The sequence below is a fragment of the Podarcis bocagei genome (assembly GCF_964188305.1).
Source record: "Podarcis bocagei genome assembly, chromosome: 10".
NCBI lineage: Eukaryota > Metazoa > Chordata > Lepidosauria > Squamata > Lacertidae > Podarcis > Podarcis bocagei.
Window position 1 is genome coordinate 19,911,940 of NC_138135.1, and position 24,200 is coordinate 19,936,139.

Sequence of the window (24,200 nt, forward strand, 5' to 3'; positions counted from 1 at the left end):
TTTCTCATAACACTAGAATGGACATCCAATAAAGCTGATCAAGAAGAGCAAGGGACCTTATACAGGAGGAAATGTTTCCAAAGTTATGCTGGACCAATGCTGCTTTTCCTAAGAACACCAGCAGCAGACTCGGAGTCTCTTGACAGCCAATTAAGTGCATGGCACACTGGCATCACCCTAAAGTCTGCAAGCAACCATGTTGCAGCATCAACTTCTTTCAGTGGAAGCCCAATGTCTAGGACATGGCTTAAGTTGATCCCAGAGACCCAAAAAGTGATGAAGATCAAAAGCCATCGTTTTCTAGGAAGGAATGTGGCCTAACCTATCAGATGTAAACAGATAAAGTGCTCCAAGTCACTACTACTATTATTTGAGCTTTGAAAAGTAATTCTGCCTGTAAATCTGTCCTACAAGAGAGACCATGGTCACTCTCTATTCAAAGTAAAGCAAGTTTTGCCAGAAAGTAACTCAGATCCGCTATTATGAAAAGAAATTTGAATAACTAAATTCAGTATGTGCATATATTTGCTTATTTTATTTATTCTGGTTCTAATGATTATGGAAGAAAGTCCTATAAACAAAACTGAGGTATTACCCATCATCACTACCTGAAATGTTGCTCAGCCTCCCCCTCTCATGGTGTTTCGCTACACAGATAACACACAATCATACTTCTTTACCACCCAAAAGGGCTAGAATTTTGCTTTTTTTAAAAGAGAAAGAGGAGAACCTCCATATACTGACTTCCTGTTTGCTGTTTGACTGCAGAATCATATTAAATATCATAGTAATAATGTACCAACTACACTTACTCCTATACTTAAGTGCTAATAAAACCTGGAACATGCAGTACGGTACAGATGAGGCAGATAAAACAGAGTACTGAGTCCTTAAATTGGCACAGGTCTATAATGGATATCTAGTCAATTCAAAGTGAGGGTGATTTGGCAAGTACCTTGCTCCATCCACTGGCATGAGCTGATGCTTCCTGTGTCCTCTCCTTGTATTCCTTGTAAGTTACTGGTCTGTACAAATAAAACCAAAACACAAGATTTTAAAAAGCAAAGCAAAGGCAAAACAAGAAGGCATAACTCCCTTTTCAACAATTTCTGCACAGTCTTGAAATGGTAATAGTAGCACAGAGAGATATGTCAATTCTAGTAATATTAGATTACAGAGTTGGTGAAATGATTTGTACAATTTTTGTTGAATCAGCTCATGCAGACAACTGACAAAAAACTTAATACTATAATACTACAACTGAACTCCTTCAGGAGTTGCCACCTTAGTACTACTTTTATTGTGGTCAGTGACTTCCATGGGATGGCTGCAATCAGGAACCTGTTGAGGCACAGCCAAAACCAGAGCCAGTGGTGTCTGAGCAGGTGCTTCCACTGCAACTACAAGGCCCAATTTCTGTGGGGATGGCTCAGCAAGATATTTGCAGCTGAAGGGGAGAACTGGGAGCCCACTTAGAGTGCACTCCCAATTGTTATTTTCAAGTCTGAATTATTCTGTGTCATAAAATGTCAGGTGATGAACAGGTGGGCAAGATCTGGGTCTGGTCTGCTGACTGGATACTAAGATATAGTAACAATTCTTGCTTGCCCACCTACTGAACATGTGACTGAATGCAAAATCTGAGAGAGAGGAGAAACTCCCATTACTGTGTGTATATGTCACAATTCTATGTACACTTACCTGGAAGTAGCCCCACTAAACACATCTAAATAAGCACAGGATCAAGCTGCTTAAACTATGTAAGAGTGATATTACCTTTAAATCACAGTTAAGCTTAAGGATGTTTTAAAAGTAAACATGCAGTATGCTGGTACATGGAGCAAAAATTGTGGTCACTTTGTTCTTCCCCTGCTTCTGGGAGCTAAGCCATGGTTTGGCATAGTGTTACCTCAAAACCCAGACTCAAGATTTGTCTCTCTCCATACAAACCACAGGCTGAAGCCAAATGCTTGTGATTTGTTTGTGAAAAACAAACCATGAACCAGGGTTTGGGTACAACACTAAGCCAAAACATGGTTTAGACCCCTGCAGTGCAGCAGCAGTGGGGAAGAAGTGAACTGGCCACTATTTTCACCCAGTGCATCACAGCCTAAAGTGACAGGTTAACCAACTCAACCCAGGTGATTGGCAAGTTTCCATATGCATATATATATCTTTACCTCTTAACATGCAGGTGGAGGACAGAAGTGAAATTTTTAGACCTACATAGGACTAAATTGTTCCAGCACTGGCCCCATGAGATGCTACTGGATATATTTCCTTCTGATTGACCTTTGTATGTTGTTTTTCAACAAACACAACACTCCATGCTTAGCAGGTTTTTTTCCCTAATCCGCATTTTCCTACTTCTTTCATGAGCATGTCCTGAGCAAGGGTTAAATGCATTTATTGAGTCTAGCTTAAGGACAGCTGGTCTGCTACATCTACTGTACTCAGTACACGAGGGCTGGAAACCTTCATATCACCATGTCAACAATATAAATGACTTACAGTTTCAATAGAAGACTATACTGCAGATTTTTGAAAGCATCTACATGTTCACAGAACAACTACGTGTAGGACAATTAAATAACTTTCCCACATCATTTGCTATAGATTTTGATCAATCTGCTAGATAATTAAATTTACCAAATATAGAAGCTTCCACTTGTGCTGCAATTTCTTAACTCAAAGATCTTAAAATGAATCAAAACATCAGCGATGAGCTGCGTGTGTAGAACAGCCATCACAAATCTAGCTCCAGAGACAGGTTTTTCACTCACCAGCAGTAACCAAGAACAAACCTTGGTTACAACCCCCAGTTTGTTTGGAGAGAAACAAACCACAAGCCCAGATTCAGACATCACAAGGTGCCAGACTCTGGCTCATTTCACAGCAGTATGTGCATTATAGTTATCTGGGAGCGAATCCTAGTTAAAAAGCAAAGTATAAACATAATAAAATAGTGGTCTGGGAGCTAGGCATTTTGATCCTTTTCACAATTGTTTTCTAATCTTTGAGACTTCCTTCTATCTCAATACTGCACATATAAGGCAATGTATAATTAAGAATCTATAACCCATCCATTCAAAATAGCATCAAAAAGCCAACCTAACACAAATTACATTTAAGGCACAACTCCCAAGTTCAGCACATTTCAACAAATTGCTCTAAGGAAATGAAACACTTTCAGCTGACAATAAAAACTTTATATTAAAGGCATCAGCTTGACCTTGGGAGGGAGCTGTAAAAAAGTATTAAATTGGGACTGTTGAAAAAAATAATAATAATAATCCCAATGCTGAAAACAAAAGCTTTCATACAACTTCAGTCAAAGTCTCCATCTTTCTCCAAGCTATTGGGAACCAGTAAGTAATCTGTGGAAGTAGGTATGCATATAGCAAAAGATATGCAATATAATAATTTAATAACAATTTATTATTTATACCCCACCCATCTGGCTGGGTTTCCCCAGCCACTCCTTGCATGCTGAGTGTAAAGATGGCTGGGAGACAGAAGTTCATGGCAGGTCTCCCTTCTCTAAGAGGAAGAGTCAGAGGAGGTGTTAAAGGAATTTAGATGAGAAAAAATATATTTATTGTTAATAATAATAATTCAATGGGGAATACAACAGAATGGGCTAAGAGAGAAAAACTATTAGCATAAATAAGTGAAGGTAGTAAAAAGGACCAGGGCGGAGGGATGAAAACAGCTGGCTGCTTTCAGAGGGGGGGCGAGATAAGATCTAACAAGGAGAAATGACAAGATGGACAAAAATACTATAGAGACACATGCAAGGGTGGGAGAGGAAAATATAAAGGAAAAAGCCTTCTCCACTTAGAACCTCTGGATCAGCAAATTCTTCTTAACTTGGGGGTCTGTCATAATACCTCAAGATTAAACATCTGTACTTAAGCTTGAGGAAAGCTGAGCTGTGGAAATCCTTGCCACAAGAAAAATACAGTGGGAAAGAATTTTGTAATTTCCAAATATGTATTAGGTATCTGTAGAAGGTGATGCCAGTAATTGCCTGCTGATTATGCCAAACTCTGCCTCCATCTATCACCATGTTGTGACTGGCTCTGCCTCTGCACCATCTTTTTTGACAGGTGAGGCTCAGTAATTTTCACCCATGTCAAGTGGGCCCCGTGGGGAGAAAGTTGAGAACCCCTGATTTAGGCAAAGCAATCTTAAAGTGTTCCTGTGATTTTCTGTATCTTAACTTAAAATGAACAAAGCCTGATACTGGTAGATGTGTAATGAAGTCAAATTTATACCAAATGTTTGTGACAGTTTTAGAAGAAGAATAATTCAAGGAACTGCTTGTATACAGTATCTCAGCACCTTTCAACACTGACTTATGTAAGAAGGGCTTATAAATACTGGCAAAAAGCTCTGTTTCCCTTTTTTGCTCTACAACTGCTTTTCTGAATGGTAATGACTGTCTATACAAGGAGAACTGCCGTAAATAAAGATGTGATAGTTTGTATTATTAACATGAGTGGTTCAACTTTCAGATAAGGCATAGTAGAATATAGAAAGTTTTCTATTGTGTTTTATTTTCAAACTATGAAAAAAGTTGCTTTTCAGACCTGAACTTCTATACATTGCCACTACATGCAGCAGAGTGAGGTAAAAAGTGCTGGCTGTAATCAATATGGCAAAATCCTATGCAGCTTTACAATAGACAGGAACTGCCAAATTTATCAAGCTATTGTGGAATCAATTATCTTATCCCTCCGATACTTGTATTACTAACAATCAAATGTCAGTACTTTTGTTTTATAATATACCAGCTCTACATATTCATTTGGAATAATTCAATGAAATGACCTACTCCCTATCTCATGTCAACATTGAGGGTCTACCCTGCTATATGGAAAAAAAAGCAGACTGACTTACATGAAACACGTGTCTGTGCTACCTCAACGCAATTTTTCTATTACTTCCTACTTGTCCCTCTTATTAAAGGCCAGAAGCGCTCCCACTATGAGAATGGGGAAGTAGTTCCAATAGCAGAAGTGCACCCAATATATGTTTGGCAACATCTGGGGTACCTAAAATATAGAGATATCAGTATTAGCCCCATGGCATTGTAGTACAGCATCCAGATTTTAAACACTTAGGAGGAAGGACTCTACCCTGACTACTGTCTAATAAGGAAAACATTCGGGCATTTACAGCTATCAGAATAAGCAGTGGCTTTGAAAGAAGTTGTTTTTATTGTAGTGTACTGATGTTCGTAAGTTTAAATGATGAGAAATTGTTAGCTCACTTCATATCAAGTGCATAATTAAGGAAGGAAAGTGAATCAGGTTTAGAAGTAGTTGTGCCAAAATATAGTCAGATAATCAATATTACTGTATTTGTGAGAATTTTAAGAGCAAGTACCTTCCCTGCTGAGCAAAGCAAATGAGAACTCACTTGCTAAGTAGGGTCTCTAATGCCTTTTGAAGAGGTTCTTTCAATTCTTGGAATACTTTCTCTCCCAGATGAGCTAAGCAATCTTCTATTGAAGTCTCTGGGTTGGCAGGACTGAATACTGGAGATGTGTGGCAGTCAAAGCCTGTGCTGGTAAAAGCTGAAATAAAAAAAGAGAGAGATTTCATACTGTTAGTGAGATTGAAATAGTAAGTCATACTTGGAGCAGAGCCACTGAAATCAATTGACTAACTTAATCAGTCATGACTAACTTAAGTCAACTGATTTTACTGGGTCTGCTCCAAATATGACTTAGCTGGTTAAGAACATAAGAGCTTGCTGCACCAGGCCAATTGCCCATCTAGTCCAGCATCCTGTTCTCAGAGTGGCCAGCTAGATGCCTGTGTGAAACCTACAAGCAGAATTCAAAAAAAAAAAGAGGACTCTTTCCCTTCTGTTTTTCAGCAATTGGTAACTAGTACAATCTTACATTGTACCAGAGTGCCAATTAATAAGGTATATAACCCAAGATGTGTGCAGAGGAGGGCAATCAAGATGTTCAAGGGTCTGGAAACCAAGCTTTATGAAAACGTTTGAGGGAGTTGGGTATATTTAGCCTGCAAAAGAGGAGACTGAGATTGCCATCTTCAAATATCTAAAGAGTTATCACATGGCTGATGGAGCAAGCTTATTTTCTTCTGCTCTGGAAGATAGGACCCATGCTAATGGATCAAGCTACAAGGAGATTCCGACTAAGTGCCGTTAAGACAGTGGAACAGACTCCCTCAGGAGGTGATGGCCTCTACTTCTTTGAACGTTTTTAAGCAGAGGTTGGATGGCCATCTGTCATGGCTGCTTTAGCTGACATTCCTGCATTGTAAGCAGTTGGACTAAATTACCCTTGGGGGTCCTCTCCAACTCTACAGTTCTGTGATCCTATGATTAATATGTAGATGAGCCAAATATATCCCACTGCAATCACCAGGGCTCAAAAGTACATATTTATGATGTGCATAGCTCCTTTTAATATAATAATTATCAGGCTGGTGTAAAACAAAACATAAAATCATAGATATATTTAACTTGGCTGAACAATATTTAAATCAAGGATGAAGAGCATGCATCTCTCCAAATGCTTTTGGACCCCCAAATCTCTTTAGTCCCACCTGGTATGGCCAGTAGTAAGGGATGATGAGACTGTAGTCCAACAACTGAAATAGGATCCCCATCCTTGCCTTTAGTGTATGATTAAAATTACAAATGCTGAGGTTAGAGAGAGGAGTGCCCTAATACCCTTCCTGGTGGGACAGAAAATATAAAATAAACATTTCTAAGGTAGAATTTGCACTTAAGCATACAGAACCAATAAAAATAACTAGTCTGTAATTTTGCACGAACATAATTATGTCTCATCTAAGGCAGCTATTGCAAAAAGAAAATAAAACTTCAATAGCAATCTTACTTGAAGTTGGAACTGTGTATTTATTATATTGGGTTATAATACATCTGAAGAACCTGCACTAATCTTTGACTGCATTTTCCCTTTGAAAATACAGCTGTTTTCACTTACAGTTTGAAATGTGTATTACATTGGCTTATAATACATAATTCTCATAAACATGAATTAATATTCCCTCTGAAATTATGAACATAACATAAGAAACCAAGAAAGTAAGTCCACCAACTTGCACAGACCTTCCAAAATTTCTTCATCAAGATGTTTCAATTCCTCCTCAATTTCTGCTTTAACTTTCTCCAGGATTTCCTTATCTAAAGCTTGTGAGACCGCAGATGGATCAGTCACTGAAACAAGCAAAAAAGTTCAGCTAAAAAGGTAGATTCTTAGGATATGCATAGGATATGCAAAAGAGCAACAAATATTCATCAATTACAAACACTTGCAGTTCTATCAAAGCAAAAGAACTTCAGTTCACTATAAAAATAGGTAGGAATTAGTGTTTATGGCACAAGAGCATCCAGGTCAATTTCTCACACAACAAATCATTTCTAGTGAGGAAAAAATTCCCTAAGAAAAATAAACAAGGTTGCAATCCCATGTGCATTTAGCTAAGGCCCCCTCAGCATGGCAAATGAAAAGGGATGACAGAGTTGTGTTCAATGGGACTTACTTCTAAGTAGACATGTATATTAGTGCTATAAATTTGTATTTATGAAAGTAAGTGGAAGAAATTTAATAAAGAAAATGACTTTTCCCAACAAATATATGACATGCCAAATTGATGAAGTTCTAATCTCCCCAGCAGTATAAATTGCTGAGAGTGTTTCAACAGAAAGGAAGAAACATCCAAACATTAGTGATCCAGCATTACAAAACATTAACACAGTCTCCTTGAAATGTAAGAATCTACTTTGTTCTAACAGTAAAATCTGTTGAAAGAAAGTTGTCTTCTAATTCTGGAGATGTTTTCCTATACTTAGTGGCCTTGTTTGCATTTAACTATAGCTTAAACACGAATTTGTGTCCCCCGCCATGCAGGTCCCCACATGACACCCCCACCCACCATATGATGCCTGCATAGCTCAAACAAGCCATAGTATAGTTTGATATAGGATTCAAACCTAGACCATGTTCTGTTTCAAACAAACTACAAGAAGAAAGCCAGAAATAAACCAAAGTTACCACATGGTTTGCTTGAAGAAATGATTAAAGCAAGGTTTAAGGTAAACTGTGGCTTATTTTAATGTCCACACCATGCAAAAATGTTTGCAGGCCATTTGTTTAATTATTTCAGAACTCCACTTTAAGTTAATACATGAAAAATGTTTTTCTTTCATTTTTATGGATGCTGGAGTTTTTGCTACCAGACTCACAAAACAGTTTAATCAGACAAATAAAACTGTATGCGCTCACTCCCTTTTCACTAGAGAAACCCAGATACTTAAGTGTCTTTACTTGAAAACCATATTCTTCTATCAGATTTTAATACGGATATTACGGAATTTAGATGGCCTCTAATGAGCTTCTCTTCCCATTTCCAGAAATGATTTTGTGGAATGTGACAGGAGAATTAGTATAGCACACATGCTACCACAGGGACAGATTCACTTGCTCAATTTATATGCCAAGAGTCAACCAAACTGACAAATCATGTGATGCTTAAGAGCCAAACTTCCAGGACAACACATCCCTTCTCCCCGCTCCTATAAGTGTATCATGCCATTATATTTGTCCTTCAAGAAGAAATACACTTCCCCCTGCAAATGGAAGTTTTCTAACAGCCACATCTCATTTTACCCACTTGAAATTTTTTATTCCATTAACTCTTTTTGCCACAGTTTTAGAAATGTTACTCCCCTCTTCCTACAAAAATGGAGATGGAAAATTGAGAAATAAAAATTGCTGACTGCTCTCCAGGGCACTTAGTTGCTGCTAGGGAGAGGAACTTGGTTACAACTCAAACAATGACAGCAGTGGCAAGAGCAGTAAGTAGAATCAATTCTATTCCCCTTTAAGTTATACCATACTTATCTGATCACATCAACTTGCAATTCCTGCTGTACTTGCACAAACAATGTATGAAAAAGCATAAACACCCCCGTGAACAACCATCAAAATGTCCTGTGTCCAAATGATGATATAGGATGGGATGAGACAAGAAATGATTCCTAGGTGTTGTTAGTGATGTGCCTCTGGAATTCTGACCTGGAGGTAAGTAGGCTTCTATCAGAAGTACCACAATTATAAAATCACATTAAAGAAAGAGTTTTCACTGGAAAGCAGAGAAACTTACTTTGACAGTTTAACTAGTTGTATAATACCTCCCATCAGGAAAGACTGAATTACAGTTACATAAAGAAAACTCAAATCTAGACTTCTCAGTTAAGGCTTGCCCTGCCCAAATGAGAAGGAATCCATTGAGAAGAGCACCTGTTTCCCACAGAACTTGAGTGATGGTGATCATACATGGCAAGCTGTCATACTTGATAAGAAACCATGCTGAAAAAATGACAAGGAATTTCAATCCTTTAAAGTACACAGGAGTACTATTTAGATACCTAATGTTGTATCCTCAGTGCTTTCACATTCAACCATTCAGTACTGCTAATGAATAAAAACCAGCCACTATTCAGAGGCTCTAAAGGAGACAATACAGCAAATATTAACTGATTTTGATACTGACTTGACAGACAACAACAGGAAACCTGTCTAATTCCCGACACTATTTAACTAAGTTATTCATAAGTAGAAAAGTAATTTTATCCTTCTCTTTATTTCCACAGCTCTTTGTAAATAATCAGAAGAAAACAATTTAAATGTCTGCCCCTTCCAGAGAAACAAAGCACAATATATTGTTCTCAACTGATGATTTCTGGCTGGTCCAAAAGCAATACTGCCAGACTGTACAGGAAGCAAAATTCAGCTGTACTTTGTGGGCAGGGAAGGGAAGACATTGATGGTTTCTCAGAAGAGTTCTCCTAAGCTCCATGGACTGCAAATTACTGTATTCTTGTTATTAGTGGTTCTGACAAGTACATTACGGGAAGGTATCTCAGTGGTAATCTGTAAAACAATGTGCCCCATTTCAACGGTATACAGTACTGTGAAGAAAGCACAAAAGAGAATCATTTTCCTCTTATAGGATGGTAGTGCATACTAATTTAAATAAAATATTTTCTTTACTAGATATAATATTGAATTGGAATAATACTGAATTTCCAGTGGTAATACAAAATCCCTTAATAGAACCGGGGAGTTCAAAACAAAGGCCACTACAATCAAGAACCCAAAACTGAATCCAGATTGAGACACGATGTTGATGATTGGAGATCTAAGGAACACTGGCTTTTGCCAGACTACACCAGCCCAAATCACACACTACATCTGAAGAATCAGGTTCACAATTCGATAGTACTCCTAAATTAATATTGCCTTGCTCCCCTATGACTTTGTCAAAAAATCAAAGCGGATGCCAAAATGAATGAGTGTTTTGAGAGGCAACTGAAACAATGGGGGGAGGGGGGGACTGGCTGTAAGGAGGATGTAATCAGTGCTGTATACAAACATTAGTACAGTGGAACCTCGGTTGTCAAACATCATCCGTTCCAGAAGACCGTTCGACTTCCAAAACATTTGACAACTGAGGCTCAATGGCTTTCGGAGAATTCAATTGAAAAAATAGAGAAACGAGCCTTGGCAGCCATTCAACTTATGAGGTGCGTTCGAAAACGGAAGCATTCACTTCCAGGTTTTTGGTGTTTGGCTTCTGAAATGTTCGGCAGCCAAGATGTTTGAAAACCGAGGTTTGACTGCATTTGTAAAAGATTAGAGAGGGAAAATATCTTTTATCAAATTGAAGATGCAGAAAATCAACACTTGAACTTTGAATTGGCAATGTTATAGTTACCTCAGAGAAACCTACTTATGCTTCAATTACAGCCATTTCTTTGTGGCGCTGACTAGGGCAAACCTACTGTTCAGGCTACGTTGTTTTCCCCCACTGAATCAAAAATGCCTTGAGAATTTTATTACAGAGTAGAATGCAAATACCAACAAGACATAAGCGATAACTGTGAGACGACAGGTAAGCAACAAGCTCTCTGTGCTGCTTCTGCCACTGTTTGTGGACAGTTAATGGTAGAAGTTCTTCCACCCTCAAAAAATACACATAGATCTCCTACACACAGAACTTGGGGACACAACTCAGAGAAAAAGAGAAAAAGAGAAGAGAGAGAGGGTAGGCAATGACTTTATTCTGCTGGCCCACTTGTTTATAAATTGGCAGGCAAGCATATGTTACCATAAACCTCGAAAGTTCTAAACCTTAATTAAAATATTGCACAGAATGATATAAAAAGTGAACCAACTGACAATTAAACACCCAAAGGGTGCTCATCAATGGTTCCTCTTCATCCTGGAGAAGAGTGACTAGTGGGGTGCCACAGGGTTCTGTCTTGGGCCCGGTCTTATTCAACATCTTTATCAATGACTTGGATGATGGACTCAAGGGCATCCTAATCAAATTTGCAGATGACACCAAACTGGGAGGGGTGGCTAACACCCCAGAGGACAGGATCACACTTCAAAACGACCTTGACAGATTAGAGAACTGGGCCAAAACAAACAAGATGAACTTTAACAGGGAGAAATGTAAAGTATTGCACTTGGGCAAAAAAAATGAGAGGCACAAATACAAGATGGGTGACACCTGGCTTGAGAGCAGTACATGTGAAAAGGATCTAGGAGTCTTGGTTGACCACAAACTTGACATGAGCCAACAGTGTGACGCGGCAGCTAAAAAAAGCCAATGCAATTCTGGGCTGCATCAATAGGAGTATAGCATCTAGATCAAGGGAAGTAATAGTCCCACTGTATTCTGCTCTGGTCAGACCTCACCTGGAGTACTGTGTCCAGTTCTGGGCACCACAGTTCAAGGACACTGACAAACTGGAATGTGTCCAGAGGAGGGCAACCAAAATGGTCAAAGGCCTGGAAACGATGCCTTATGAGGAATGGCTAAGGGAGCTGGGCATGTTTAGCCTGGAGAAGAGGAGGTTAAGGGGTGATATGATAGCCAGGTTCAAATATATAAAAGGATGTCACATAGAGGAGGGAGAAAGGTTGTTTTCTGCTGCTCCAGAGCAGCGGACACGGAGCAATGGATCCAAACTACAAGAAAGAAGATTCCACCTAAACATTAGGAAGAACTTCCTGACAGTAAGAGCTGTTCGACAGTGGAATTTGTTGCCAAGGAGTGTGGTGGAGTCTCCTTCTTTGGAGGTCTTTAAGCAGAGGCTTGACAACCATATGTCAGGAGTGCTCTGATGGTGTTTCCTGCTTGGCAGGGGGTTGGACTCGATGGCCCTTGTGGTCTATTCCAACTCTATGATTCTATGATTCTATAAAGATCAAATAGATGCAAGTTATTTGGGGGAGGGGGTGAATACTGAAATGATCCTAACATTTATATAGGAATCAGATTCCATTGAACTAGTTATAATATCAAGAGTTTTCACACAGAAGTAATAGGTCAATTATATAGTAGTGTATATAAAAAGCCAATAATAGGGACAAAGTTGGAAAAAGCTCTGGAAATTATTTTCCAGAGCAAGGTAAAGGTAAAGGGACCCCCGACCATTAGGTCCAGTCCGACTCTGGGGTTGCGCCGCTCATCTCGCTCTATAGGCCGAGGGAGCCGCTGTTTGTTCGCAGACAGCTTCCAGGTCATGTGGCCAGCATGACTAAACTGCTTCTGGTGAAACCAGAGCAGCGCACGGAAACGCCATTTACCTTCCCGCCAGAGCGGTACCTATTTATCTACTTGCACTTTGACGTGCCAACTGCTAGGTTGGCAGGAGCAGGGACCGAGCAACGGGAGCTCACCCTGTTGCGGGGATTCGAACTGCAGACCTTCTGATCAGCAAGTCCTAGGCTCTGTGGTTTAACCCACAGCGCCACCCGCAAGATAGTAGCTAAAAATATACTGAAGTATTACTTGAAAATAAATTACTTGTATAATTTATTTTCTATTGTTAAAAGCCAATTCTTGCTTTTACTGCAACCCACTTGATAAGTTAGGTGTGACCTGTGAACTTAACTACACTTATTTTGAGGATCAAAGACCAGTCTGAATGCGCATGAATTGTATCATACTAATCAGATTATTCAGAAAAGTTGAATACACTGAAATAAAAACATTATCATTTAATAAGTTAAAAACGGTGTTATTTCATTATTATCCAGAGTATGTTGTGTTTTTGGTGTGTTATTTTATCATTTGAAGAAAAGAAAAAAACAAAACACCTCATGTGCATTCACATTTTGAAATATTAAAAATACATAATACCAAATTGTATACAATTGTATACAAAAGTGTTGCATACAAGAGTAGAATGAAAGCATTACCTTGAGTTGGCAGAGAGAGCTGCTCCTGAGGCTTTTCTTGTGACAAGAGACCCAAATAGCTGAGGACAACATATTTTGTTTCATAGTGAAAACCTACAGGCACAGTAGTAGAAGATGCCATTTGGTTGGCTTCCAATGCCCCACAGGATTATGAGCTATGTAATTTTCTCTGTTTAAGATCTGAAAAATGAAGAATCAAAATGAAAAAAGTAATTAGAATCATATTCAGATTATGTACACACATGCAAGACAGACAAAATACAAAATGCAATTGTGCTAGAACTTATCAGCACCAGCCAGACTGAGCATCATTTGAGAGGGTACATAGGTGGCAGGTTAAATCCGTATCTCTTCCTCCCACTGAAAGTAGCCCATTGGAAAGTTGCTTTTCAAACATCCCTATGGTATGTCAAACAACAGTTGCACAAACTATGGAAACACATAGCAGGTGAAATAAATATTCTACTTCTTCCACAGAGAGAAAGAAGAGGAAGATCCAGAACACTGCTACATAACTGTACTGTATTCAAAATTACTAAGGTTCAGAAAGAATCATATCAGTAGTTCTTTTTAAAGTTTATGCACATTTCTGCTGGTTTATTTGATCATAGCAGAACTGAATTAATTCTGGTTGAATTCCCACAATGTCCTTAATTCAGTGACACTACTTTGGACTCACTGAGGGAAATTTAAATAGTAGCTCCCAGACCGTTTTTTAAAGAGAAGTTTCAGAATTCAATGACAAATTAATATGTGACTTCCCTCTTTTGTCATGTCAAATGCTCTTCAGAGACACCTCTTGAAAACAATTGTTCAGATGCAGTCATCACTGCCATATCTTGTAGTGTAAAATCTAACAGATATAATTCATTCAGCCTCTCTATAAGTAAAAGGTAAAGCTGTTTATTGGGCAGCATCAGTTTCTAACATTTAGAATTAATTCATTTTTGTAAGTAGAACACTACCACTTTTAGACAACTCAGGAAGCCTCACCAGGGGCGCCGACTTATAAAAAATATTGGGGGGGCCCATACAGGGGCCCTGCCCCGGGAAGTTTTCTAAATTTTAGATGAAAATTAGCGAGTTTTAAAGTTTTTAAAAAGTATTTTTGAGTCATATGATCAACATTAGAACCCCAAAAACTCGACTATAACTCCACACTCGGGGAAACTCGACAAGCCTGAAACACTTTTTGGCTTTGAAAAAAGAAACAAAACATAAACACGCACGGTATTTTATTTTATAAAGATTTTTAATATTGCTCGAAATACCATTATTAGGGCTAGAGTGCCTTTAGAAAGGTGCAAATGTCGACCGTCTGACTGGATTACTGAATATGAAGTCGTTGATGACTGGTCGGATATCCAATTCATCCAAAACATCTCGATGGGCTTGAAGAACAGCCAAGTTGTTCAATCGCTTCTGTCCCATTGTTGATCGGAGATATGACTTCAGACGTCTAAGGGCGCTAAATGACCGTTCTGCTGTTGCTGTCGTGATTGGAACTACTTGGAGAAGCTTAATGCACTTCACAACTTCACATAACATTTCTCCAACTGCAGGCTCTTGTGTAATGTACTTTCTCACATCACGCATGTTTTTTAAGACCAGTTGTTTTTTATTAGCGATATCGGCTAACATATTCAAGTGTAAGCGCAGTCTCTCAATGTCTAAGTCATTTTTGAAAAACTCAGTTGATTTTTCAAAATTTGTTTCACCTCTGTTTACTAAAAGCAAGCACTCTTGTTCAACTGCAATGACCTGTGTGAATCCAGTTGATGCAAACCGCTCAGTAATGCAAGATTGCACCGTTTCACAAACTTCAATGTAAATAGCTTTGTAGTATTCCTTTGGGGTTCTGAAAGTGTGCGGTGAGCTGGCTTCGTTGTTTTCATACTTCTTTGGTATACGTCGATTCCGAGGAAGCGAAGGATCATCAACTTGTGAAGGTTTTTCTTTTAAACACAATTCCCAAAAGTGTTCAAAACTATCACGCCTTCCATTCAATATACAAATCAAGCCCTCATATATTTTTTCCAGATCAGCAACACTTAGATGAGGGCACTGAATTTTTTCATTGACATCCTCTACTGGGTTCATTGCATGGCAATAAAGACGTAAAAAGAAATAAGTTTTGAATTGTAACATTGACTCAAGGTAGCCTGCACATTTGTAACCTGCCTCTGTTTTGTCCTCCGCAGAAAATGTTTCAAAAAACTCTAGAAGTTCTTTAAAGTTTTTCAATATTCTCAAGATACTAGAAGCTCGCATAGTCCATCGAGTCGGGCAAAGGGGTCGTAGACCAGCTTGGTCGTTGGCGCTCTCACAGCGTATGCTTCTGAAAAGTTCCATCCTTTTGTTGGATTCCCTTACGGTGTTTATTAAGTCCTTGGCTAAGGCCATAATATCCCTCATAGACGTAAGATGGCGGAGACTGTCTACAACTGCCAAGTTTAAACTGTGAGCAGTGCAGTGCACATAATGTGCTTTTGGTTGTATATCCAAAACTAACTTTTTTAGTCCTTTGAACTTGCCTCTCATATTCGAGGCACCATCATAGCACTGTCCTCTTAAGTTATCCATTGACAAATCAAGACGAGCAAATACGTCTTTTAAAATACTAAACAGAGTTTGTGATTCAGTGTTGGGGGTCTCGTATAAGCCAATAAAGTCTTCGTTGATAATTAAGGAATCATCATCGACAGTACGAATACAAAATGACACTTGTTCGTGAAGCGAAGAATCACTTGTTTCGTCAACAATAATAGAAAAATGTTCAGTCTTCTTGATTGAAGCCAATACTTTTCTCAACACAGACTTTCCAAGTAGATCAATGATCTCGTTTTGAATTTCGTGGGACGTCCACTTATACCCCGAACGCCCTAACCAATCTTTTAACTCAGGTACGTCATTCTTTCGGAGTTCCAACAATTGAAAAAAATTAGAGTTTACATCTTCGTGCCCTCTAATTGCTAGTCCTTGTCGGCATAAAAATAGCACGGTAGTAAAAATTGCCTCAAGAGCTGAACGGCCTTTCTTCATATCACTATGTAACTGTTCATTCAATTGGGAGGCCACACTTCGGTTATTGATGGAATTTAGTTTCAGAACACCTTCTTTATGCGTAAATGTATTTTCATGAAGACGGAATTTTTCCAAAGCCTTTTTCCAGTTAGAAAACCCTACGGAAATAAATGCATCTTCTTTTTTTGAAGAAAATTGTAATAGATTTTTAGCATCTGCCTCTTTGCAGGTTTTGCAAAAAACTTTTTGGGTACATGCTTCATATTCTAGCCATGTATATTTGATCAACCAAGACTTCTGAAAAGATCTTCCCTTAACGGATTGTCCAGGTTTCGGCTGTGAACGGTTCTCGCATGAAGACAACAAAGCAATTGACGAAACATTTATTGTCGGAGGTTGACTTTTAGTATCATCAACTTCCAAGCGCGCCTTTTTGGTAACAAATTTATCCATTGCAAACTTAATTAACAATACACTAAGAGACTAAAGTAAACGAATACAATATAGGGGACGGGGACGGCCACAACGTAGAAGCTGGCTAGGCTGGATGGCCAAGCTCAGTATTATCTACACTGACCCACTGTTCCTAAACTGTGGCTCCGGCCAAGTCAGCTCAGAATTGTCAGCACTGGGTAAGGTTCCACTTAAAATTAAAATTGCTGGCTGTGACAGCTGAGTCAATCTCGCCCTGACTTAGCTGTAACCTTACTCTTTAGGATTAAACAGCGCCTATTCCAAAAAAACGTACCCCGGTAGCTGTGACTCAAATCCTGTTAACGCTAGCTCAGGCCCAGATTTATTATATTATTATTTTTTATTTATGAATATGCTATTATTAGTTCTCTAACTATATCTAGAATTGTGTTTCTATCCAAAAGGCTCAACTTAAAATTTCCCCAAATCAATTAATTAAGGCAACAAATTCCCAGTGAAAGAACCCTTATTTGCTTGCAGGCTATAATTTTTTAGCTAGAGGGAGGAATGAGAGGCTTAGTGGCCAGTGCCAAGAATCACCGCTAAACCAGGCACTGTGCCCCCTCAGCAAAATTCACGTAGAGTTATTTACAGCATTCAAATTGCAGTCCCAAACCTCCACTCTACTCGGCACTGAGGCAAAGCAGGACAAATTCCGCCAATAAGAACCACGAAAGCGAATTAATTGCAATAATCTATATGGCCTCTACCTTATGCAGAACCTTATGCAATTTAAATCCCCAGCAATTAAATCACTTATGCGCTTAAATCCCTTGATTCCTTCTGAAATTAAATCCAACTAGCAAAATTTATTTTATCTTATTTTGAATATTATTATTATTATTTTATTTATATATATATATATATATATATATATATATATATATATATATATAATGCGTTCAACTGTTTTTTAAACAGAAGGGGTGGGTACTGTAGGCAGGGGGCAGTAACTGCCCTTGCTCCTGATCAAGCAAATAAATTTAAAGTAACCACTAAATAAAATGAGTTGGCCTAATGAACCAACTTCCAATTAATTTAAACGGAATTAAGTAATTAAATTGGCCTGCAATATTAAATACTGTTTCTTAACAACACACTAAGGCAATGAGGTAATTAACTAACCAAAGGACTTAAATCAACCAAATGAATCTAATCACCAATTAAATTAAATTGATATACAATCAGAATCCAGCAGCAATTGATCTGCCCTTTCTCTTAGTCAACCAAAATGAATTTAAAGTTCCAACCAAATGAATTAAATTACCAAAATGAATCCACACTCGATAAGTTTAAATACAATTGGAATCAAGCAATAAGTTGACTACTGCAAGCACTTATTAAAGCAATCAAATTAATTATATTTCAGGGTTGCATATATATCCTTGGAGCGCTAAAGCCCTAATTAAAGCGCTTTAATATAATAACACTCAGAGTCAAACCTCTATGAGCTCTTAAAATGCTTAACTTAAATAACTTGTTCTCTTCCAATCCACCAATTGAGCTATATTGTCACTTATAAAGCCTAAAGGTTATGAAAATCGGCCTCCTGTGCTTAGCTTTAGAGAAATAAACAGCAGAAGCACTCACACTGAGCACTGAGTATCTAATTCCCACAACAGAGTGCCTCACCTAAAATGGCCGCCGGGCCAAACCACGTGGTTAGCTCAAAATGGCGACCGCAACTTCCTGGTTACCAAGCAACACAGCTATCAACTTCCTGTCCCTGGCTGCCAGCGTCCTGCCTCTGTGTCTGAAACAATAAGCCTCAACCCGGGCGCACTGAAGAAAAGCTCCCCCCCCCCCACAGCACCCTGTGGGAGCCGGCAAATCAAATCACACTACACAATACACACCAGGCACACACCTCACTCCCCTTTTCAATGCTTCAAGTCGAAGACCTGTACTGATTTAAAGGAATATTCCCACAAAAATTGCCCCTATTAAGATGGCGGCCGTCCCCCTGGTCACGTGGCTCCTTAAAGGGCTATCAGGAAGAGATCGTTACTAAGCAACCCCGCCGCCCCTTCTCACAGCCGGCGTGCTGCTAAAGGATCCCCTGTACTCTCCCAGATTTTTCTACTCACGTGTGATCCTTGGCGCAGAGACAGCCAGTGCACAATACCACAATACAAGGACGCGTCTCACCCGGCAACGATGCAGCTGCTACTGTCGCCTTTACCTCTCTTAAGCCGATGTGGAGAAAAGCTGCGCTGAACTATGCCAAGCAGCCTCTTTCAGACGAAAGGACCTATGAGAATAAAGCCCACCCCTGTGCTGCGAGTGATTTCCGCCCGGGAAAGCTTGCAACTGAAGCTGCGCTGCAAGTGATTTCAGCCCCAGAAAGCTAGCAGTTGAAGTGGAGCTCGGACTCCAGAAGGAATTAAATTTCCTTTAGTGATTTCAGCTCGAAATGCAAACAGCAGCTGCAGCTTTGCCCGGAAGGATCAGCGCCTGCTGCGCTTAAGCTCCACGTGATAGAAGGAAAAAGGCACCAACGACGACAGGATCAGCTGGAAAACGTGGGGGCTAGCCGGAGAAGAGAGGGCGAGCCCCCTCTGCTCCGGCCCTAAATAGGGCAAGCCACGCCCCCCAGCCAGCCAATCGGCTGGCTGGGAGGCGTGGCCGGTCGGGATTCCCCTGTTCTCGCGAAGCAGCGAGGCAGGAGCCCCCGCCCGGGGATTCCCTAATCTCGCCGGCTAGGGCGCGCGGCTGGCTGGCTGGATGGCGAGGGAGGAGGCGGGGGACGGCGGCGGCGCTCTGCTGGAGGGGCGGGCGCCCGCGATTATTGGGGGGGCTGAGCCCCCCCAAACAAATTATTGGGGGGGCTCGAGCCCCCTCAGGCCCCATTGAGTCGGCGCCAGTGAGCCTCACCTCTTTTCATATTATTTAGTATACCTGGAATCCTTTGCAGGCTATTTCCCATTCCTGAAGCCCTTGCTGCGTAATTTTTTTAATAGCTATGAATCATGTTAAAAATAGCAGGGAAAGATTTGAAAAAACTGTATTATTGTAGTTATGAAACAAATGTAACACCTTTTGTGGCAAAATGCTGTCAACTCCTACTGTATGCACCACTATACAGTGCTACCTTGGCTTACATACGCTTCAGGTTACAGACTCCGCTAACCCAGAAATAGTACCTCAGGTTAAGAACTTTGTTTCAGGATGAAAACAGAAATCATGCTCCGGTGGCGTGGTAGCAGCGAGAGGCCCCATTAGCTAAAGTGGTCTTCAGGTTAAGAACAGTTTCAGGTTAAGAACAGACTTCCGGAATGAATTAAGTACTTAACCCGAGGTACCACTCTAATACTACTTCTGGGATGGAAGAACAGAATTACAGTAGATGTGGCGATGGGACTTGCCAATAGGCTACTTTCAGTGGGAGGAGGAGATAAGAATGTAGTCTGCCATCTATGTGCCCTCTCAAATGTTGCTCTGGCCAGGGCTGATAAGAAAACGGAAATGTAGTAAAACACAGTCAGTGTATATTCTGCAAAGTGCAAGAGAAAACCATAATGTTCAAAACAAGTTCATATACCCTTGAATTGGAAGAAGCAAGCACCTAAAATGTGTTTCTGGTACCTAAGAATTTGCAAGAGCCACAATAGGGTAGTATCTGAAATAGAATCAACTAAAATGTAATGAAGTAGTGACACTTCTGACATTTTAAATCCAAATAAAGATATTTTTCAACTGTGCCTTTGGATTTCTGCTAAAAGATCAACAGGTATCTATTCTTTTAAGAAGAATTTGCATTATATGTCCAGCCCTGACCTTAGACAAAGCAATTAAGATTGCTACCTCCCCATTTCAACCATGGAATGCATTCCAAGACATTGAAGTTAACTAAGTAAAATTTGCAATATATAAGTGAATTTATGGGCAGCATCTCCTTGCACACCACATCAAACACTAAAATCTTTCATTATCCATTTGACTTTGAGCTGCTTGGAAAAATCGAGTCAGTCAGATGGGTATCTCCAGATGCTTCGAGTGATCCTAATCCACAAATGGATTACATATCAATTATACAGAAAAGCAATGGTTAACAATGAATAAATAGTTATAATCCTCTTATAAAAAGGGCTTTGCTATGTTTGCACTTACCACAAAAATATTTCAACCCCAAAGGAGTAACCATGTTAGTTTGTGATAGCAAAAGCAACTAAGAGTCTTGTGGCATCTTAAAGACTAGCAAATTTATGAAGGCATAAGCTTTCATAGGCTACAGTTCACTCTATCGGATACTGTACATGGAATGTTTTTCTAAGTTGGCAGGTATAATAAACATGGGTGTACTTGCTAACTTGGAATAGCATTCCATGCATCTGATTAAGTGGACTGTAGTCCCCAAAAGTTTATACCATAAACAAGTTTGTTGGTCTTTAAAGAGCCACAAGACTTTATTGTTTCTTAAGAATTAAATCTGCCATGAAGCTCACTGAACAATCTTCAGCCAGTCTGTCTCTCAGACTGACCTACTGCCCAGGGTTGTTGTACGGCTTAAAGAGAACTATGTATGCCACTTAGGCTCCTCGGAAGAAAGGTGGAACACAAATGTAATAAAAAAAAATTTTATAAATATGTAATATGCAATTGCTTCAAAACTGTGATACTCTTAAGACTGTTTACAGTTCACCATATAATTTTGTAGATGTATAATTTGATTCAATTGGAGTCAAGCACTACTACTTACACTTTTAATGCTTTTTTATTGTCTAGAATATGAGGGCTTATCAGAGACCCTGAAGCATTATGCAAGACTTCAGTGTCCTAAAACGCAGCTTTGAAGTCTATTCTGTTTTACAATTAGGCAGAATATAAATCATCCAAAACAGTCACCATAATTTTAAAAAGTCACAATAGCAAACGTAGTTTGCAACAAGTTGCCCCCTTTTGTGTACCTGTCACTGACATGGTTCACAATCCCGGGTTCAATCCTCAATTCCAGGTGGGGCTGGGAGTGACCCCAGTCTGAAATCTGGAAAAGCTTCTGCTAGTCAATGTAGACAATAGCAAGCTTGAAGGCTCAATGGCCTGACTCAGTATAAGGAGGTTTCCTACATTCCTAATATGAAAAAGCAGTGTTCTCAAAGTGTGTTTGATACCTGGGATGCACGAGACTCTTAATCTCAGGGTTGTGGGTTTGAGCCCCTGTTGGGCAAAGATTCCTTCACTGCAGAGGGTTGGACTACATAACCCTCATGGTCCCTTCCAACTCTACAATTCTCTGGTGCAAAGAAACAAACCATAAACCTGGATTTAGATGACAAGGCAGATCATGCCTTGTTTCCTGCCAGTGTGGCAGCAGCAGGAGCAGGGAAGGAACAAAGCTCTTGCTACTTCAGTAGCATGTGCTATCATACTGCTCTTCCACATTCAACAACAGCAGTTAAAACTATGGTTCAGTCTGACTTGCAAAGAAGGCCAGTTCTCATCCATTTGAGTCTTCCAATCCAAAACTAAACCACATGATAGCTATATAGCCTTGTGGCTTAACATGACTTGCACACTTGACATTAGATTACAAAGTTAGTTTGGTTAGGTGAGCTTTGAGCTTGTTGGGAATTTTCCACAAGGATATGTATATATTGAAAACACCTATTTCAAAAACAACTTGTCTGAATTGCATATCTAGCTCCCGCCCCCCAGTGCAGTTCATCTTCCAAATTTTATTTCATTTTAAAGTTTTACCTCTGCACATTAGATATCAGGGGAAAATTATAGGCAGAAGTTTGTAAAATACTATCCATGTTTACAGGCAGCATTGCAGTAACTGACATTCAAGAATTACCTCATTTATCTATGAACATCTGGTTCTGTGGAATTTTGAAAATTGAAGTGTATCTATCATAGTTACACCATTTTCTCCAAAGAATGAAACAGTGGGGTGGGGTGGGGTGGTGGAACAAAAGCCTTAGTACTTTATCTGAGCTGTGGTTTTAGTTTAACTTTATACTGCCACAATCTTCTATAAACAAGAGACGCTTTCAATGGATTTAACTGAATTATCTCCCACGAAGGTTTAATGTTTTCCATACTTTGAACTCTCCTTTCCATACATCTAACCCACATCAATTCAATAATGTATCCATGTGCTGTGAAAGTACATTTCTTAATATGAGCAATTAAAATGTTACAGAGTAAAAGTCATATTTTCAAAGTCTCCTACACAAATGCAAAGTAAGCAGAAAGACTGAGCAAACCTCTGAGAACAATACTCTCAATACCGTACAGTGATGAGCAATGTTAGAAGCACACCTAGCTAGGTATGTGTGGTTTTTTATTTAAAAAAATCAAAGCAAGATGTTGATCAACAATATCCATCCAAAAGAAATGTGTCACAACAGTACATATAAGCAAACATACCAATGAAATATTATATCACTTTTCAGAAAGTTTCAGCAAGTGCAGACAACTCTGGAGTTCTAAGCAGGTACTGTACTGTACCTCTGAATGTGAATGTTTGCCAGCTCACAAACAATAGCAGTAGACAGTACATAGGGCCAGGGTTTAAGAACAGCCTTCTCTTGTAAGGATAAATTTGAAAGAGCACCAAGCATCGGTGCTGCCTTCCCTCCTCCCATCATCACACCCATGCGAAGAACGCCGTTCTTACCAACTGTTGAGGAAATGCAGCTGTAAAGCAGGGAGATGCTAACGAGAAGAAAAAGCAGCACAAGTGCACGCAAGCACGAGCACGTTCACACACCCCTCCTCCTCCAGCAGCAGCAATCAGCAGCAGCTCTCTCTGGGAGCAGAAGAGATCTGGCAGCTGACAGGGCACACCATTGTCAACAACGCTGACCCTGCTCAGTCCCCGGGAGGAGGGGCCTGTCCTTCAACCGCTTCAAACAGAGGGGAGATAACTAGGATTTTACGCCACGCATTGGGGGGCGGGCGCTCCTACTGACCGACAATTGCCAACCTACATTTTTATAACAATTTAAAAGAGGGGGGTGGGGAGAGGGCTGGCACTATATTCCCTGACCACCTTATTAAAAACTCGAGAACGAAGGGAAAGAACATGGGGAGAAACAACCCACACCACAAACACAACACGCAACACTCCCCCCCCCACCTCAGCCGGTCCCCCCTTTCCTTGACGGGAGGAGGGGGAATTAGTTTGCCCTTCAAAAGAGAAACCGCCCGAAGGCGCAAGTGCCGGGAAAAGTCCCGCCTTTCACGCACGTGAACCGTGGATAAGGGACGCGGGTGAGGAGACGAGAGGCCATGAGGGAAACACCAACCTCAAGTAGGGGGTGGGTTGGGGAGCCTATGAAGAAGACTCTCCACACGACGAGGGTGGGGTGGGCAGAAACCACCACAACATTTGCGGTGAATATTTTGTGTGTGTTTTAAAGGAGAAGCCAGGCGGCGGTAGGGAAGGGGTGGAAGAAGTGACCGCCTCCCC

At 40.0% G+C, this 24,200-nt stretch overlaps 1 protein-coding gene across 6 annotated transcripts in view; it reads right to left on the reverse strand.

The window, feature by feature from the left end:
* The window catches only part of BCL2L13 (BCL2 like 13), a 41,814-nt gene that overhangs the window by 17,203 nt on the left and 411 nt on the right, over positions 1-24,200 (reverse strand). For 4 of the 6 annotated variants that reach the window (XR_014012106.1, XM_081210310.1, XM_081210311.1 and 1 more), the window contains exons 2-5: positions 13,286-13,465; positions 7,117-7,224; positions 5,425-5,581; positions 956-1,025 (exon numbers count right to left, since the gene is read on the reverse strand). Coding sequence is in view for 5 of the 6 variants with exons in the window: in XM_081210310.1 (XP_081066436.1) it covers positions 956-1,025; positions 5,425-5,581; positions 7,117-7,224; positions 13,286-13,406 (456 nt within the window). In the remaining variant the exon portion in view is untranslated. Of the gene's footprint in view, positions 1-955; positions 1,026-5,424; positions 5,582-7,116; positions 7,225-13,285; positions 13,466-21,690; positions 21,715-23,405 lie in introns of those variants that run through there. The other 2 variants (XM_081210312.1, XM_081210313.1) reach the window with 2 other exon arrangements.